General features: G+C 43.7%; 1 protein-coding gene across 1 annotated transcript in view; it reads right to left on the reverse strand.

Annotated features, from left to right (window-relative positions):
* Positions 1-7,135: 7,135 nt before the first annotated feature.
* RRM2B (ribonucleotide reductase regulatory TP53 inducible subunit M2B) overlaps positions 7,136-19,105 on the reverse strand; it is a 44,852-nt gene continuing 32,882 nt past the window's right edge. The window contains exons 6-9 of the mRNA XM_040432296.1: positions 16,418-16,551; positions 15,160-15,264; positions 12,119-12,232; positions 7,136-8,412 (exon numbers count right to left, since the gene is read on the reverse strand). Of these exons, the coding sequence (XP_040288230.1) occupies positions 8,260-8,412; positions 12,119-12,232; positions 15,160-15,264; positions 16,418-16,551 (506 nt within the window). The 3' untranslated portion in view covers positions 7,136-8,259. The remainder of the gene's footprint in view (positions 8,413-12,118; positions 12,233-15,159; positions 15,265-16,417; positions 16,552-19,105) is intronic.

Genomic DNA, 19,105 nt, shown 5'->3' on the forward strand with positions numbered 1-19,105 from the left:
AGCAGTTTCATTCTTTGACCCTGAGCTTAAAGTGTGGTCCTCTGGAATCAGTAGCCAGGAGAGAGCAATCATACAAACCGATTTCTTCCTTCTATGTTGAAATTATTAAAATGCAAGAATCCCCTATCCAGCGATCATTTACTAGATGGTCGGCGGATATCCCAGAGCTGGAAGACTCTCATTTGGAGGAATGGCGTCTGGGGTGGAGGAAGTCTGTTATAAGCGCTCGAGATCAGCTCATTCAGATCAAATGGATACATAGGGTATACCTGACCCCGATGCGTCTATACCAGATGCGGCAGATACCGAGCCCTGGGTGCGACAGATGTGGGGGAGATAGGGGATCCTTCTTTCACATGGTTTGGCTATGTCCGACAATGCAGATATACTGGAAGGGGGTGTGCAATTTCATTACTGTTAAGTTGGGGCTACCAGGAATTTGTGATCCAATAATATGTGTTATGGGGCTAGTTTCTGATGCGACCCCATCTAAGTATAGTAGAATGTTGTTACGACTATTAATGTTTTATGGTAGAAAGAACATACTTTTGAACTGGAAACCACCCAAGTGCCCCACGGTGGATCAGTGGGTACAACTTATTAACAAAGATCTTCAGATGTATAAATTGACATATGAAGCAAGAGGAGTGCCTGATCGATTTGACAAAATTTGGGGAATATGGGTGCAAGCGGAGGGCACAGTTTGAGGCTCATTGATGATTGGGACTGCATTACCCAAGAGAGTGTTTGTGAGTGTGGATGTGGAGTGAATGAGTGCAGACTCAACTTGCGTCGACAGTGATGCTATGTAATAAAGATACATTTATGTTCCTTACTGTTGTGCAATATGATAATGATGGATCTGTCTGGACTCACTCACGTGTGTGACTGTCATGCTGAATAGTTTTTTTCCCTTTGGGATTGTTGTATTAACTTGAAAAGTGTTAAATAAACGCTATTAAAAAAAAAAAATTGCTATATCTTTTCAGGACATTGCCGATCCCCTTTTTCACTAAGCTTAACCACCTGCTGAACGCCTTTAGGGTACTTTTACAGTTGCGTTTTTCATTTCCGGCATAGAGTTCCGTCCTAGGGGCTCTATACCGGAAAAGAACTGATCAGTTTTATCCCCATGCATTCTGAATGGAGAGCAATCTGTTCAGGATGCATCAGGATGTCTTCAGTTCAGTCTTTTTGACTGATCAGGACGGAGATAATACCGCAGCATGCTACGGTTTTATCCTTGGCCAAAATAACTGAACACTTGCCTGAATGCCAAATAGAATAGGAATGTATTAGTACTCAGCTGTCTCCTTCCTTTGGCGGCCACTGAGGAAGGAGACAGCTGAGTCTCTGAAACGCGTCTGGCGTGGATAACACACTTAATCCTGTGTTACAACAACTTACAAATACAGAACATTATGACATCTAATGAAGCGCTTCACTGAAAGGTACCTAGCAAGAGTTACAGCTTGAAGCCGGCCCGCTACAGGAAGCAGCATCGAGCCAATGCGGTCCCATTACCTGTGTTTGCGCTATCCGAGACACGTGGGATGCCTAGGATACAGAGCCTACAGCTGAGAGAGCGGGACCGCTACAGTGAACATAGTGAACACAGATACAGTATTATATCAATCAAACTATACAGCCTACTGCACCTTGGGGACAGATCAATCTAAGCAAGGCACTATCTTATACTGCACTCCCGTCATCAGAATACAGATAGAGGTAAGCTCACGGTTCAGTTACCCCACGTGGGACGCCACGAACGAACACTGAACCTACAAACGTGAGTAGCAACAGACTTCACTATTCATTATCTGCAACAATTCTCTACATTTGCATTTTCATCGATGTATTAACAGCAGAGCAAGAAATAGACATATCGCTATTCCTCTGTGCAATGTGTGGCAACTAGGAACACTGTATCAAAGAAACACTTACCAGGGAAACTTTTGAATAGAAGAAACAGATGAAGTTGTACCAGAATATCAGATAATCTTCTATTGAGTGGCAGAGATTTACACAACAATATCTACACCTTGGGATTAGCACCACCTATACTGGTGACACACAACCATATACTTTTCCTAATATATCTTATTTTTTTATTTTTGCACATTTTTGGAATATACCAATTCCTCCCATCACTTGTTTAAAGGATCCACTTGATTTTGTGTAACATTTGGTGTACGTTTTAGGCCATCACAAAAGTTGGTATAAGTACCACTCTTATTTGTGGGACACACTCTTCAGCGCGCCACTCTGGGCGCTACATGATTCTGGACCGAACGCATTCTAATAGATGCCATTTTAGTACAGTCTACCAGCTGACCTGATATTGTATTGTTCTATTTTATTCTTCTATATTATTCTTTTTTCTTTTATTGCATTGCAATTCAATTTTTTTTCCTCAATGCCATATGAGTGTCTATCCTTTAAACCTCTGCTTTATTGATAACACCTGAGCATCTATCATTGTCATTGACATTCTGCATAATCTGTGATCAAACGCAATCTACCTATGTACACAGGTACGGTTTATGTTTTGTGTATTGTTGTTTCTTCTATAAAATCTCTCAAAAACCTCTATAAAAACTTTTTGAAAATAAAAGGTATTGCAGCAGGAAAAAAAATAATTACCAAATATTACACATCTCTTTTCAAGACAGCTGCACATATGACAACCTACAGGATTTTCAAAGACCTGATTTTAAAAAGTTAATTTGGGTATAATCTGGTATTAAGTATTAAAAATGTACCAAATATTACACATATCTTCTCAAGCGACATGGACATATGACAACCTACAGTCATCTTTTCACAAAATAATCATGTGAATATGACCCGAGTATCAGATAACTTGGGAAGTGCTGACACCTGGTGGTCATTACTGGTAGTGCTTACAGATGTCAAGGGCCCTATTACCCCAACTTTCACAAACCACGGCACCATTCCAGTTCAAGAGACTTTTAAAATGCCACTTGCATGGAAGGTGCGCCCATTTTAGGGGAAACTGCCAGTGATCTATGTACAAAGTGACGTGATGTCATACATCTCTCACCGGATCCACTCTGCAGTGCAATTCCTGACTGTGCAGGCTTCAAGCTTTGTCTTTAAAAGTCTCGACAGACCAAAATGTCACATGTAATGAAGACGCGGCTGGAGGTTCCTCACCGCTATGACTAATTAAGGCGTAAATGAGGATTCACTGAGCAAAAGTAAATGAGGAGAAAAAAGAAAGTTCAGGGTGGCATTTAGTTGGCCAGCCATTGGCTTCTGATGTGACATACAGTTGTGGTCTCCTTATCTGATGGCACATTGTGGCTCATCATTTTTTAGTGATGCCAAAATTTACATTTGGGAAGGAGGTTAGTACAAGTTTGAACTGAAAAGAATGGCGTGGTATTAACCAAGCAGAACGTGCTCAAACCCACATGCAGTTGTGCATATATATACAGGGGAGCAAATCCTGCACTTGTGGCCCGTTGCTAATGACGATCCCCAGCAAAAATGCATACGGTGGAGGATGCCCGCAGCGAACCACAAGTACCACAATATACATCCTACACAAGATAGCAATTATGTGGATGTGATGATCAATATAACAAAATAATAGCAAAGACAGGTGCACTCTGCGGTCTTACTAAACCCTCAAACTGATGTTAAAATTGAGAGATTAGCCAACATGTCCTACTATGTCTATGCCCGAGCACAGCGCCAAGGTTTCTCAAGTAGCTCGGGTCCTAACACTCACCTACCTGTGCCGTAAAGGGTCTTCACCTATAAAACCCTGTTCCTGGCCCTACCTGGCACAGGTAGGTGAGTGTTAGGTCCCCGAGCTACTTGAGAAACCTTGGCGCGGTGCTCGGGCTTAGACATGTTCTACACCGTAGGATATGTTGGCTAATCTCTCAATTTTAAAATCAGTTTGAGGGTTTAGTAAGACCACAGAGTGCACCTGTCTTTGCTATTATTTTGTTATATTGCTATATTGATCATCACATCCACATAATTGCTATCTTGTGTAGGATGTCTATTGTGGTACTTGTGGTTCGCTGCGGGCATCCTCCACTGTATGCATTTTTGCTGGGGATCGTCATTAGCAACGGGCCACAAGTGCAGGATTTGCTCCCCTGTATATATGCACAACTGCATGTGGGTTTGAGCACTTCCTGCTTGTTTAATACCACGCCATTCTTTTCAGTTTGTACAGAGATGCCTGGAGGTGTATAAACTCCAATTTAAATGTGCCTGCTTTCCATCTACAGGCTACATTTAGGTGCACCTGTGAGGCCTGGGCCATATCAGCCAGTCTTGAGTGGGACTCGCACACTCCTCCCTCCTCCCATTGCTAGCATGGTTACATGCTGGAGGTAACTGGTGAGTTGTTTGTGAGTCGGCCTCATGCTCCTGTAATTTGCCCACTGGCTCCTGGTAATGCCCATATGGCACAGGTAGGTGAGTGTTAGGTTCCCGAGCTACTTGAGAAACCTTGGCGCGGTGCTCGGGCTCAGACATGTCCTACACCGTAGGACATGTTGGCTAATCTCTCAATTTTAAAATCAGTTTGAGGGTTTACTAAGACCGCAAAGTGCACCTGTCTTTGCTACTATTTTGTTATAGTACAAGTTTGACCATGAATTGCTTACGACAATTCTATATAATAGCAAAAAGAAAGACAAAAATATAAAGAAAACCAATACAGCCTATAAAGAAATGTAAACTATCCAATGTCACAGCCATTTTGGCTGCCATTAGTTTATTCTACTACTACACCAGCAGCAAGGTCATACCAGATAAATACAGTAAAAAAAAAAGTCCTCAGCATTTAAAACCATTCAGAGCTTGATCAGGTCAGCAATGCCCGACATTCAGTAGTCCATGCATTTCTGAAAACATCTCCCTATAAGTCCTATGAGAAATTAGGGAGATAACAGTGCAATTCAGGACAGCAAAGACAGGCACACAACACATATCGCTCTGAAAGTGAAGCTCCATCTTGAATGTTCATTTAAAGGGGTTTTTCAGGAATACAAATTAGATATTGGGTCACACACTGAAGTGAGCGGGGCTGAGCTGCAGTACAAGGCACTCCACATGTACGGATGCGTCGCTGTACCTGGATAAACATTGAAAGGTCCTTTTGTACTGCTGATTGCGGTGTTCCCAGGAGTTTGACCCCCAGAAATTCCATCCTAAGGAAAGAACATCAATGTATGTTCACAATAAAAACTGTAACTAATATCTTAGGTTAATTCATTGTGATAAATACCCTAATACATCTTGAATCCTACATTATCAGAATCACAGCATTCCGCAACGGTAGAGAGAAGACGGAGCAGCAGCTGGGGAACAGATGCGACCCCCCAAAACATGCTCTGCAAGTTCCGATGCCCCAAGATGTTCCACATGAGGGATGCCCCAAGGATGCTCCACAAGAGGAGATGCCCCAAGGATGCTCCACAAGAGGAGATGCCCCAAGGATGCTCCACAAGAGGAGATGCCCCAAGGATGCTCCACAAGAGGAGATGCCCCAAGGATGCTCCACAAGAGGAGATGCCCCAAGGATGCTCCACAAGAGGAGATGCCCCAAGGATGCTCCACAAGAGGAGATGCCCCAAGGATGCTCCACAAGAGGAGATGCCCCAAGGATGCTCCACAAGAGGAGATGCCCCAAGGATGCTCCACAAGAGGAGATGCCCCAAGGATGCTCCACAAGAGGAGATGCCCCAAGGATGCTCCACAAGAGGAGATGCCCCAAGGATGCTCCACAAGAGGAGATGCCCCAAGGATGCTCCACAAGAGGAGATGCCCCAAGGATGCTCCACAAGAGGAGATGCCCCAAGGATGCTCCACAAGAGGAGATGCCCCAAGGATGCTCCACAAGAGGAGATGCCCCAAGGATGCTCCACAAGAGGAGAAGCCCCAAGGATGCTCCACAAGAGGAGAAGCCCCAAGGATGCTCCACAAGAGGAGATGCCCCAAGGATGCTCCACAAGAGGAGATGCCCCAAGGATGCTCCACAAGAGGAGATGCCCCAAGGATGCTCCACAAGAGGAGATGCCCCAAGGATGCTCCACAAGAGGAGATGCCCCAAGGATGCTCCACAAGAGGAGATGCCCCAAGGATGCTCCACAAGAGGAGATGCCCCAAGGATGCTCCACAAGAGGAGATGCCCCAAGTATGCTCCACAAGAGGAGATGCCCCAAGGATGCTCCACAAGAGGAGATGCCCCAAGGATGCTCCACAAGAGGAGATGCCCCAAGGATGCTCCAAAAGAGGAGATGCCCCAAGGATGCTCCACGAGACATGATGCCCCAATGATGCTCCACGGGACATGATGCCCCAAGGATGCTCCACGGGACATGATGCCCCAAACATGCTCCACGAAAGGTGATGCCCCAAGGATGCTTCCCAAGATATAACGCCCCTAGGATGCCCTCCAAGATGCGATGCCCCAAATGACGAACAGATTACAGGACCCATGAAGGGAACAAGCAAAGGGGATGCTGCAGTTTCCATCCATTTCCATGTATTCTCTTTAAATGGCAAGGCAAGCAACGGCAGACAACAGAACTGCATTATGGGAAAAGCACCAGTCTGTGATGCGGACCTGTTCGTGAAGCAAAGGTTAAGCGTTGCTGTGTAACTGGCCAAGAAGATAAAACTATATGAAATAAAAACGTCATGTCGTCTAGATAAAAGATTAAAATCCTTCTCCTAAATCCTAAACATTACCTAAATTGGCATTTTTGAACGATCACCATGGTTTCCACTAAAGGGCTTGTCCAGGATTACAAAAAAAAAAATTCAGAAACAGCGCCACTCATGTCCACTGACCGTCATGAACTGCATTTCATAGGGCTGAACTGTAACACCAGACAAAGCCTGTGGACAGGGGGTGGTGGATAAAAAAAGCACACCCCTTGGAACACATTTACTAATGTGTGCGCACCTAGGCATGGTGATCAACTGTACCACAATTTGGCACAAATTGATGTAATTTGACACATTTGGTTTTAGAGAAAACCTCTGCAACTAGCACACGAAGGGGCAGAAAAGGGGTGTTGCTTAGCAAGAAAGTGGGTGTGGCCTACGGCATGTCATTTGTGCCAAAAAATTGCACCAGAATTCTGGTGTAATATTCTGTCACACATTAAGACAACCAATAGTTGGTATAGAGTCAGAGAAAAGAGTCTGTCCCTGCACCAGATTTATCCTCTAGCCTGAGCCCCTGTGGGTCTAAGCCTACACCATCTTTAGCATTAGTAAGTTCACCCTTTTCCCATCCTTGAAGATTAAAGAGCATGTCCACCTTTTCAACAATTTTTTTCCTCGCTCCAATGCATTTAAGTATAGCTTGATGTTTTGTGTCTAGAGCCTCTATGCAGAGTTATGTGTCCCTGTGGTTACTGAACATGAACATACCCTTATTCAGTCTGAAGGACCAGGGTTTTGGTTTGAATCTGTAACCAAGAAGAGACCATAAGGAGCTGTATTAGGGATGAGCGAATTGATTCTAACAAATCGATTTGTCTCATTGGCAGGAGCTCTTCACCTGTGAGGGTCTCTCCCCACCGCTGAAGGAGTGCCCACCCGCCTGTAGATTGAAAGGGTCGGCCTTGACCCAATCCGGGCCCTGTGCCGTTGCTCCGAGTACCAATGCAGGCACCAAAACTCAAATTCGGCTCTGGGAGCAGCGACTGCGCTTGCACCGCAATCTAGAAGTGTAGCTGTGCATACATAGTCGCTCCTCCTGAAGCTTTGAGGCCCTCCTGCTTTGAGCTTCAGCGCCCCGGTCCAGATTGACAGGGCCGGACATCTAGCTTGGTGATGACAATCAACAGGCAGGTGGGAGCTTCTTCGGCTGTGGGGACAGCCCCTCACAGGTGAAGACCTCCTCCTAATGAATCGATTCACTCATCTCTAAACTGTATATATAAAATAGTAAGATACTGGAAGTAAAACTATTTGCAAATTTAAAACATCATTAGAACAATGATAAAAAACAGTTGGCTGGGTGGACATACCCTTTAAGTGTAGACATGGCTTTAACAATTATATCTCTGTGGTTATATGTTCTTCATACACAAGGTGTTTCTTGTGAAAAGAAGAGTCTTTGGCATGTTACATAGCAGCAGTCACTTGGAAAACCATCTAAGGGGGTGAGCAGAAGTCCTAGGCTTGGCCTCAGCCCTTCGTGTACACAGTGCTGTACTTCTTCGGGTGAGGAATGCCAGGCATCGCTCCACACAGTCAGAAATCTGCATCCAAAGTGAAGACATTATCCGCTGTTTGAGACATAACAGCAAAACGTTGATATTCTGAGACGCGCTTCTCAAAGAAATTGGTTTTTCCCTCCAGAGAAATATTTTCCATGAAGTCAAAAGGATTTTCTGCATTAAATACCTGGAAATGAAAAAAAAAAAAATGAGGAAAATTGTAAGAAGATATAACAAAGAATAGTGGGAGAACATTTCTTTCCAACCATCTTATTGTCAAGGGTATAGAGTACGCTACGGGTCTGGATATTTGAGCCAAATTAAAGGGATTGTCCAAGTTAAATAAAAACCCAGGCAGCAACAGCGAGAGGGATAAAATAAGCCACTCTCGCAAGTTTCCTTTCCCCTGCCGCTTACAGCGTCAGGCTCCTGTACTGCAGCACTGCTGTCATTTTCCTGGCAGCAGCAGTGACGCTCCATGCACACACTCGGTCAATGTGCAGCCAATCACTGACCTCAGCCGTACATGGGGTGTGACTTCTGAGGCCAGGGATTGGATGCAGCGGTGATCACTGCCACAGACGGGAAAACAAACACTGGCGGAGGGGACTGGAGTGCAAATGGCAGAGGAGAAAACTTCTTTTTTCACACTCACTGTAGCTGCGGTGGTTTTCATTTAAAAGGGGTTGTCTGGGCCTTAAATATCAATATCAGATCGGCAGGGGTGTCGGGACCTGTATGAGGAGACGGCGCGCGCAGTGCGCATGTGCTATCTCCCGTCTCTCTTCCTGTTCAGAGCTGCTGTCTATAGCAGGAGCCCGGCACCCCCGCCGATCTAATATTGATGACCTATCCTGTTGTGCATTTTCATACGTATACAATATTATCTAATGACATTATAATCAAAATGAATGCTCATCTCATTGCCTTTAAGAATAAGATCAGTTTGAACCATAGTTATATTATGTGGCTGAAAAAGCCAAGATGAGTTCATGGCAAGTTCAGTTTATATTTAAAAAAATAATAATTGGGAACATAAATGGACATTGTATTTAAAAAGTTATTACTAAAGATATGAGACCATCTGGTAAGGAGTAAGTCAACTCCCTAAGACATGTCTGTCTAGAGGGAACATGGTTACTTGATAAGGACTCATGTCCTTGGAGCACACCTGCTGTATGAGCTTCAATTTATATATTCATAATTATATATATATATCTCTGCATGGTATATTTAGTTTACAACATATGTTAATCAATAATTCATATAATGTGTTATCTATGTGTAACAATGTATCGATTTATATATATGTCATACTATGTATTTACCATTTAGAAGGTATTGTAGAAGATACAAAAACAAGTAAGTTTAAGTTAATTGGATTCCAAAACAATAGTTATTCATGGGAGTACATAAATGTAATGTACAAGTTCCGATGCCAAGCATCAAAGCCGCTACATAAAATTTTCATCAAGTCACTCCATATTTCAAAAAGATAGGAGAAGACAGTCAACTCCAACAAGTCCAGGATATAGGTAATTAAAAGTGTAAGGAAAAGACCTTCCTCAGTGATTTATGGTAAGATAGGTCAAAAGGTCCTGTGAAAGTATTATTAGATATTTAATTTTAATGCTTAAAAGTTGGGATGTTCACCTACAGTACCGCAGTGCCATCTGGAGGCAGATGGGCAACATTATATTATTTCATTATTTGTCCTATACCATTTTAGGAGTTGAGATAACGTCATGAGGTTATTAGCATGCGAATACACCCACCCTACCTGATTGGGAATCCATAATCTAAAAGGGATGATTCTTAGATAAGGGGGGGAATAATTATTCGTGTGCGGAGTAGCATGGGGAGAGCGATCAAGAGAAAGGTGAGCTAGCTAGTAGAGGAGAAGTTGAGGTCTACCAAGATGGAAGCCATAATGAGATGCGCTATGATGGACCACCCAGCTTTCCTAGGAGCAGAAGTGAGATTCCTACTAGGACTTGGTAAGAGACACAGAAAATGATATTTCATTTTATTAAGACTAATTTGATAGTGTGGGTGAAATTATGCCATCTAGATTGGCGAATAAATACATGATTAATTTAATTGATCATCTCCATGTTGAGATGTAGTCTTAGGATATTGTGAGGCTTCATTCTACCTGCAGAAGAATCTAGACTCATAATCTAGCAAAGCATTAAATGATTGCTTTTATATATATATATTGATAGAACATTCTTCGCCAAGCTAAGTGATGGATTCCCACTGGAAGGACTTATTTCAAATCCTTTCCATTTAAGATCCTAGATCCCTGTTATTTGTCTTAATAGTCTTACCAAAGTTATATGTGTGAAAATAGTCCAGGACGGGGTGGAAGAATACAGTTATCTCTTCTAAGTTATATCCTTGGATGGATTTGCCCATCTTGAAGCCATGTGATGTGTAGTTGGTTAGGGGGGGCAGAATGTATTTAGCATTCTATATTAATGTCTAGGATTAGACATGCCCATCCTGATATCATGAGGTTTTCTCTGAACAGAAGTGATATATATAACTTATGTTCATATTTTGATATCCTAACCTAATAAGAGCTTGTGTATAATGTGACAAGTTATTTCCACTCACATGTATTGTTAACCTTGTAATGCTTTATATTAACGCTATATATATTCATTAGCATGTATCATTGTGTTTATTTACTTATATATGTTTATAACCTTGTAACCAATAAATCCATATTTTTATAATACCTGTGTATCATTGTATAATGCAGAACTACATTTTATCATTAACATCATCTCACGTCAAAAAGAACTTATTTATCTGAGGAAATAGTCGGACTCAGATGTGAATTGTATCAATTAGTTTGACTACAATTCACCAGGTCATGATTTTAAGAATTTATGACAATTTTTATAAATTTTATTTTATTATGGTGAATTATTTTTATGACCATAATTAATAATTCTTAATTGAATTATTACCCCCCGACAATCCTGAGGATAGGTCATCAATATTAAAAGCCCAGACAATCCCTTTAACTCACACAACCCCTTTAAAGGGTTTCTGTCACCCCACAAAACTCATATATTTTTTTTTGGATAGTTAGATTCCTCATAGTGCGATATAGCAGAATATAATGCTCTTACTTACTTTCATGCGGCCGATTCTTTATAAAACAAACTTTTATAATATGTTAATGAGGGCTCTACCAGCAAGTAGGGCGTCTACTTGCTGGTAGCTGCTGCAGAAATCCGCCCCCTCGCCGTGTTGATTGACAGGGCCAGCCGGGATCTCCTCCTCCGGCCGGCCCTGTCAGTAATTCAAAAATCGCGCGCCTCGCGTCATTCGGCGCAGGCGCTCTGAGATGAGGAGGCTCGTATCCTCAGCACTCCCTCAGTGCGCCTGCGCCGATGACGTCTTCTCTTTCGGTGATGTCATCGGCGCAGGCGCACTGAGGGAGTGCTGAGGATACGAGCCTCCTCATCTCAGAGCGCCTGCGCCGAATGACGCGAGGCGCGCGATTTTTGAATTACTGACAGGGCCGGCCGGAGGAGGAGATCCCGGCTGGCCCTGTCAATCAACACGGCGAGGGGGCGGATTTCTGCAGCAGCTACCAGCAAGTAGACGCCCTACTTGCTGGTAGAGCCCTCATTTACATATTATAAAAGTTTGTTTTATAAAGAATCGGCCGCATGAAAGTAAGTAAGAGCATTATATTCTCCTATATCGCGCTATGAGGTATCTAACTATCCAAAAAAAAAAAAAAGAGTTTTGCGGGGTGACAGAAACCCTTTAAGCATCATATATAGGGCAGATCTACTAATTCCCTGTCTAAAATAGAGACAGCATCAACTTAGACAGACTTCTATGGGAAATATAGTGGAAATATGCTTTACCTTTGAACACCCAAGTTCCCCGAGCAGTCGATCTGCCACAAATTCTATATAAGTTTTCATTAACCTGCAGTTTATGCCAATGAGATCCACAGGTAAAGCTTCTGTTAAAAACTCCTGTGGAAAGAAAAAAAAGTAATGAAATGTTGAAAACATGGACAATGTACCGAATACAATTAGGTTATTAAACTTTATTCAACGCCAGAGGTAATTCTTCAATTCCAAACTGATTGCCAACCCTACGGCTGCCTGATTTATTATTAATGGATGGACGTACTGGAAAATGTTCAGAAAGTGAAGCTGCTAAACCCAGGAATCATTCACAAATAAATGTATACAGCTACATATACTTTTATATTTAACAGGGATCTCCGAGTTTTTTAACTGACCTATTCTGGATAGGTCATCAGTATCTGATTGGTAGGTGTCCGAAACCAGGGGCCCATGCCGATCAGCTGTTTGAGAAGACACCGGTTCTTGCAGTGGTGTCGCGGCCTTCTCGCAACTTAGCCCAGGCCATGTGATGTCACGTTTATCGTGATGTGGCCTAGGCGCAGCTCAGCCCCACTGAAGTGATGGGGCTGAGCTGTGATACCAAACACAGCCGCTATATAATGGACGGTGCTGTGCAATGGCTGTGACGCTACCGTGAGTGCCGGTGCCTTCTTAAAAAGCTGATCGGCGGGGGTTCCTGGTGTTGGATCCACACCGATCAGATACCAATGCCTATCCAGAGGGATTTTCCAGTTATATCAAGTTGTCCCCTCTCCACAGAATAGGGGATAACTATTTGCTTTTTGCTTAACGGGGGTCCAACCATTGGGACCCCCACCAATCACCACAATGGGGACCCATACAACGTGGGGACCTCCAAAATGAATGGAGCGCCAGGACTAGCATGTGCCCACCATTCATCTCTATGGGACTGCCGGAAACAGCCCGGTGCTGTACTCGACTATTTCCGGCAAATCCACAGAGATTAATGAAACGGCAGTGCACAGGCTTTATCCTGTGGATAGAATATAACTTGTCATAACTAGGAAAAAGCCTTGACACTCATGTACGAAACTGTTAAAGGGGTTGTCTCATCTGACACAATGGGGGTATATCGCTAGGCCCCGCACCTGTCTCCTAAATGGAGCCCCGAAAGTGGTGAAGGGCACACTGCGCACGCGCAGCCACCCTCAATTAATTTCTATGGGGCCGCGAAAATAGCCGAGCGCTGGCTGGGCTATTTCCGTCAGTCCCATAGAAGTTAATAGGAGCGGTGGCCGGTCATGCAAGGTGCGTTCCATTCACTACTATGGGCAGAGCACTTGGTGGTGGCCGGACTGGAGTCCTCCAGCCACCACTTTCCCCGCTCCGTTCTTGATATAGGTGCAGGTCCCAGCGGTGGGACCTGCACGTATCAGACAATGGGGGCATATCTTAGCGATATGCCCCCATTGTCTCAGATAAGCCAACCCCTTTAAAGGGTTTGAAGAGTTCAGCATATTGATGGTCCAGGCCACCAATATCAGAGCAGTGGAGGTCCACCTCTCGGGTCCCCCCCACCAATCAGCTGTTTGTACAGGCTGTATCCCGTTCACTAAAATAGGATCAAGCTGTAATGCCGTGAACCGCCGCTACTAGTAAACTGCGCTCAGATAGATGGAAGCATCTGCATAATGAAGAGGTGAGTGCTGCAGACACCTCAAATGGCTGACCACTGGAAGTCAGACCACCACTGATCTGCTATAGAGGGCCCACCCTGAGTACAGGCCACCAATGTCCTGAACAACAGTAGATAACAGAGTCATGTAATGTACATGATATTCAATATGTCCTGCAACTGTCACGCCACCAAACGTCTGTGTATAGCCCTGGCCTAGGATGCATGTATTGTGTGTATAGCACAGGCTCAGGAGCTACGTTTACTCCGACTACGGCCAACACCGTCCATGACACCCAAGTGGCTTTACAGACGAAGGGGGCTCCCTCTGTGAGTCCACTGGCGTCCTGCAATGTGATGGTGAGGTGTTGGTGGGGCTAACAAAGGATGAAAGCCTGTAATGCTGTGCCTAAGGCAGACAACCATAATACAACCTAATGCATAAGTAAAAAAAAATTTTTTTCCATAATAAAACGATGCACAGTTAGTGTTGCCACATGTGTAACGACCCTTCCTATAAAATGAACACATTATTTATCCTGCGTGATGAACATCATACAAAACATAAAAAACAATGTGAGAGTTGCTGTTTTTTGCTCGCCTCATCTACCAAAAAACAGTAAGCAAAAAGTCATATACAGGTCATTCTGCAAGAAAAAGCCCTCATGTAGCTACGCTGAGGGAGAAATAAAAATGCTCTGGCTCTTGGAATGGGACTACGCTAAAACAAGTGATGGTCTTACATTTTTCATGGCCTGTGCTTCGGTTTTCTGGCATGAGAAAGTTGCAAACTTTGGTGCGTGCCATTTATTGCAGTAAAAATGTGTAGAACTGTTTGAGAATTTCTGAAACACTTGAGCAATTGCCAAACAATTGGCGTAAATTATAGCTGAAATCTACGCTGGCTTATAGCACTAAAAAGCCAAAATAAATTCAGTGCCAAACTTACTCCAAATAACTTTTGCCTGGCATATAAAATGTGCCCCATGTCCCTTTTTTGTTAGAGCAAAACCCAAAATACAATGGTGGAACTGCTGTAGACATTATCATTGCATGTACCCCAAATCGGAGCCAGACGGCATAAAGATCTCTGCATCCATAAGTCTAAAACTAGAGCTTAAAGGGTATCACCACACGTCTCAGAGTGCTATTACAGGGTGGCATGGGCAGCACTTATGGTCTACTGCTAACTGCTGGGCATCAACTGGACCTGTCATTATATCAAGCTGCAAGTATAACGCAGCAATTATCGGTAAACGGCAAACTACCGTATATTATAGCGAACCTGTCAAGTGATTTCTGCTGCTCTATCTGACAGCAGGACATCATGGAGAGAAGCTGAGCTCTGCGATACATAGGTAGAATATTCAGTAGTAATCAGAAAACGCATTACCTGTTCTATCCTCACCGCACTGACTATGATCTTGGTGACTCGCTCTTGTGTGGGTTTATTCACCAGGTGGCGAAACATTAAACATGCAAAATCACAGTGTAAACCCTGAGGATGAAAATGTCAGATATTACATGTACAGGAATAACTGAAAAAATGCAAAAAAATTAATAAAAATTAAGTAAAATTGGTTTTAGATGAGGGAAAAACATTTGGAGCAATTCCTTCCAGGTGCATATCCAGAGATCAGCTCATGAACGCCCCGTTATACATGCATACTTGGTTCAGCAAAGTATGCGTGTGTTCTAAATGGCGAGAAGGGTGGAAGCTGCTGCCAGACGGTCGTTTATTCGCCCCAGGAGTAAAAGAATTGTGTATGCCGAGATCCAACAATCTGGCTTCCTCTCTCCTCAATATCTGCCATTGGGCGGAGAATAAGGATACCCCCATACAGATGGCCGGACAGTCCTGCCAAAATTGGTGGGCTTGGACAACATGAATCTAATGTGTATGGCTAGCTTGAAGGAGTTCTCCAGTCTTTTTTAATCTGTCCCCAGTCATCGGGACCTGTGGAGAAATTCATACTCACCTAGTCCCTGCCGTCTGGTTCTGGTTCCTTCTCTTCACTGATCTTTCAGACTCGTCTCTCAAACTTCTGCATGAACCGGGTCACATGTGCAATGGAAGCCAATGCCTGGCCTTAGCAGTGAGGTGTCCTCAAGAAGCCGTTTGAGGACACATGGCTGCTGAGGCCAATCATTAGCTGCCGCAGCGAACGTGACCCGATGGCAGATAGTAACTAGAAATCCAGCGAAGACAGCTAAGAAGTAGAACAGAGACTGGGACCAGGTGAGTATTCTCCACATATCCCGATGGCTAAGGGGAAAATACATTTATTTTTTTAATGGAGAACCCCTTGAAGGTCACATCACAGATAAAAATCCCAGACACCTTGTGGTCCTACTGAACAGAACTTAGACTCTCACAGACCCTTACAGGTATCTATCTACCTGCAGTTCCTTGAAATCACAGATTTTCATCAATTCCTGTAAAAGGATTAACGTACTCCTGACGATAAATCATTAAGATGATTAGAAGTCACCTCAGGCCTTTATAAATGCTCACAGCCTGCAACCTTATGCTTTTTTTCTGGTCATGGACTTCTAATATTCTTATGGATAGCAGTAAGGGGGGGGACACTGCCCCACGTATTACATCACGTTTTCATTAGTCAGGATCTCTTATGGAGATGTGATGTTACCTCATCCCGACTGATCAGTTCATTGGAGAAGGCGAGTCCGGGCATCAGACCTCTCTTTTTCATCCAGAAAATAGCGGCAAAAGATCCAGAGAAGAAGATCCCTTCTACAGCAGCAAACGCAACAATTCTCTCTCCTATAATGAACACAACATGAGAGACATGGAAATAGATAGTGGCTCTCCAGATGATCACTGGATATAGGTGCCCTGTTTAGGAACACCCCTACGTTCAGAAAGGAAAATGTTGTATATCTTGTATTAAAGAGGCACTCCATCAAGAGGAGTTGTACCGAAAATAATTTATTGTATCAAATTGCAGTCCTGAGAGCTCACGCTGCCGCGCATGTGCAAAGCCTATTTCTTTAGTGCCGCGTCTCATACAGAAAATAAAGTGTCTTCTGCGCAAGCGCTGCCCATGAATTCGGGAGGCGAGTGGTGGCCATATCTATGGGATACCATATGACAACAATGAGGTAGGGAGGAAAGAATTTTATCAAGAAGGGTGGGGATTTGCCAATACAATACATTTACAAAAATTATCACTGGCACATCATTAACAGATTATTAGAACCGTGATCATTGTGATGGGAATACCCCCTTAACAATATATGAATTTTATCAATCTTGTTGACCAGCCGACTTGTAAACTAAGAAAATCACCAACTTAGATGTATTTGATGGCGTGTTTTCCCTTCCGACCCAATATGAATATACTCCTGTGGTAGCTGCTTAGCTGCTATTCCAATAAGTTGGGGGGGATTGGAGTCCACCGCATCAAATATCCATCCATGCAATCAACGCAACTATGCCACTTCACCGATTGTGTCGGTCAATATACATCAAATAATATAAAACATCAAAACACAATATAAAATGTAAGTATTAAAATAAAAAAAAATAAGAATATAAAAATAATCCTTGCCCTTCTATACCCTAATCAGGTCTTAATAATTCATATTTCAATGAACATAATTGCTGTAAAAATCAATGTCCATTACCCTCTGAAAAAATGTCCATGATTAGTCATAAAAACTAAAATCAATATCCATAATCAATAGTATTCATCAGCTGATAATTGTATCATTTGGTATTTGATCCCAACCTGATTAATTTCCATTCACACTATATGAGTTACGTTCTCCTGTAATGTGGATGACTGTGCACAGATGTTATTTAAATCTATTACTCTTTTTATTTCTCGCTCGTATCATTGGGGGACACAGGACCGTGGGTATAGCTGCTTGCTGCCACTAGGAGGCGACACTAGGCTGAAAAGTGTTAGCTCCTCCTCTGCCGGCTATACCCCCTCCAGCCTGGAGAGAGCATATCCGTTTTTAGCTTAGTGTCATAGGAGGCTGACCTCCCTGCTTGCAGGGCGGCTTCCTTTTGTTATTTTGTCTTTTTCCCCTTTTTAGGTAGGGGAAACAGAGTCGCCTAGCCTCTCGGTCTACCCCGGGAGCAAGGCCGGTGTCGGATTCCCTCACCGCTCGACCTCCCCAAAGAAGCAAAGGTGGACCAGGGCAGCCTAGCTCTCCTGCTTCCCACCAGCCAAAGGGTCACCTGGATCTGGCGAGACCCCCCCCCCCCCCACCATTCCAGTCTCCTGCCACTTCGGGTGCCAGCTGCTGAAGAAGTGACCCTGCTGGTCCTCTGAGGGGAAGTGAAGAGAAGAGGGTGAAGATGGGGTGAGTAATCGGGAGTGGGTGAGTATTCTCCTGCATACCACCCACCACCCGCCCCCCCCCCCCCCCCACCCCCACCCCCAGCATACCGGCCGGCCACTCTTAACTTTAGGTCCCGGCTGAATAGGATCCTCTGACTCCCCTCCTCGCGGCTGCTGCCGACTGCCGTGTGGCGTCCCACGTGGACACGCTATGTTAATTACCGCTCCGTAGTGTTGTGAGCTGTAAGTCTTTGCAGGGCCGCAATATTCTTCAATCATCAGTGGACAGTAGTTGTACCAGGGGTCTTTCTTGGATTAATAAACCAGTAGTACCAAACGCGTTTCGGAGCAACAGGCTCCTTCCTCAGTGGCTCAATACTTACATTTTAGATAGTTTTTTGATATTTTATATTATTTGATGTATATTGACCGACACAATCAGTGAAATGGCATAGTTTCATTAATTGCATAGATGGATATTTGATGCGGTGGACTCCAATCCCCCCCAACTTATTGGAATAGCACCAACCACAGGAGTATATTCATATTGGGGCGGAAGGGAAAACACGCCATCAAATACATCTAAGTTGGTGATTTTCTTAGTGTACAAGTCGGCCGGTCAACAAGATTGATAAAATTCATATATTGTTAAGATATATAAAAGGTTCGGACTCCTGCACTCCTTGAATATACACCAACCCTATAGGATTGACAGGAGAACACACCTTTGGTTCATAGTTTTAATTTGTGATTTGATAAAATAAATTATTTTCGGTACAACTCCTCTTGATAGAGTGCCCGTTTAATACAAGATACACAATATGAGAGGCGACAGACAGAGAACTATGTGCAGATATCAGAGTCCTCTCCCCCTACAAGTCTACATCCTATTTCATAACAGCGGAGGAGAAGAGAGGCCGCCAGACAGAGCAACGCTCATCTTTGCTGACAAATAATAAGATTAGACTGTGGCCTTTATCGCGCTGATGAGCTGACAAGTATCGGGAACGGGGCGTTCCTTCCCAA

The sequence above is a fragment of the Bufo bufo genome, chromosome 5 (assembly GCF_905171765.1).
Source record: "Bufo bufo chromosome 5, aBufBuf1.1, whole genome shotgun sequence".
Taxonomy (NCBI): domain Eukaryota; kingdom Metazoa; phylum Chordata; class Amphibia; order Anura; family Bufonidae; genus Bufo; species Bufo bufo.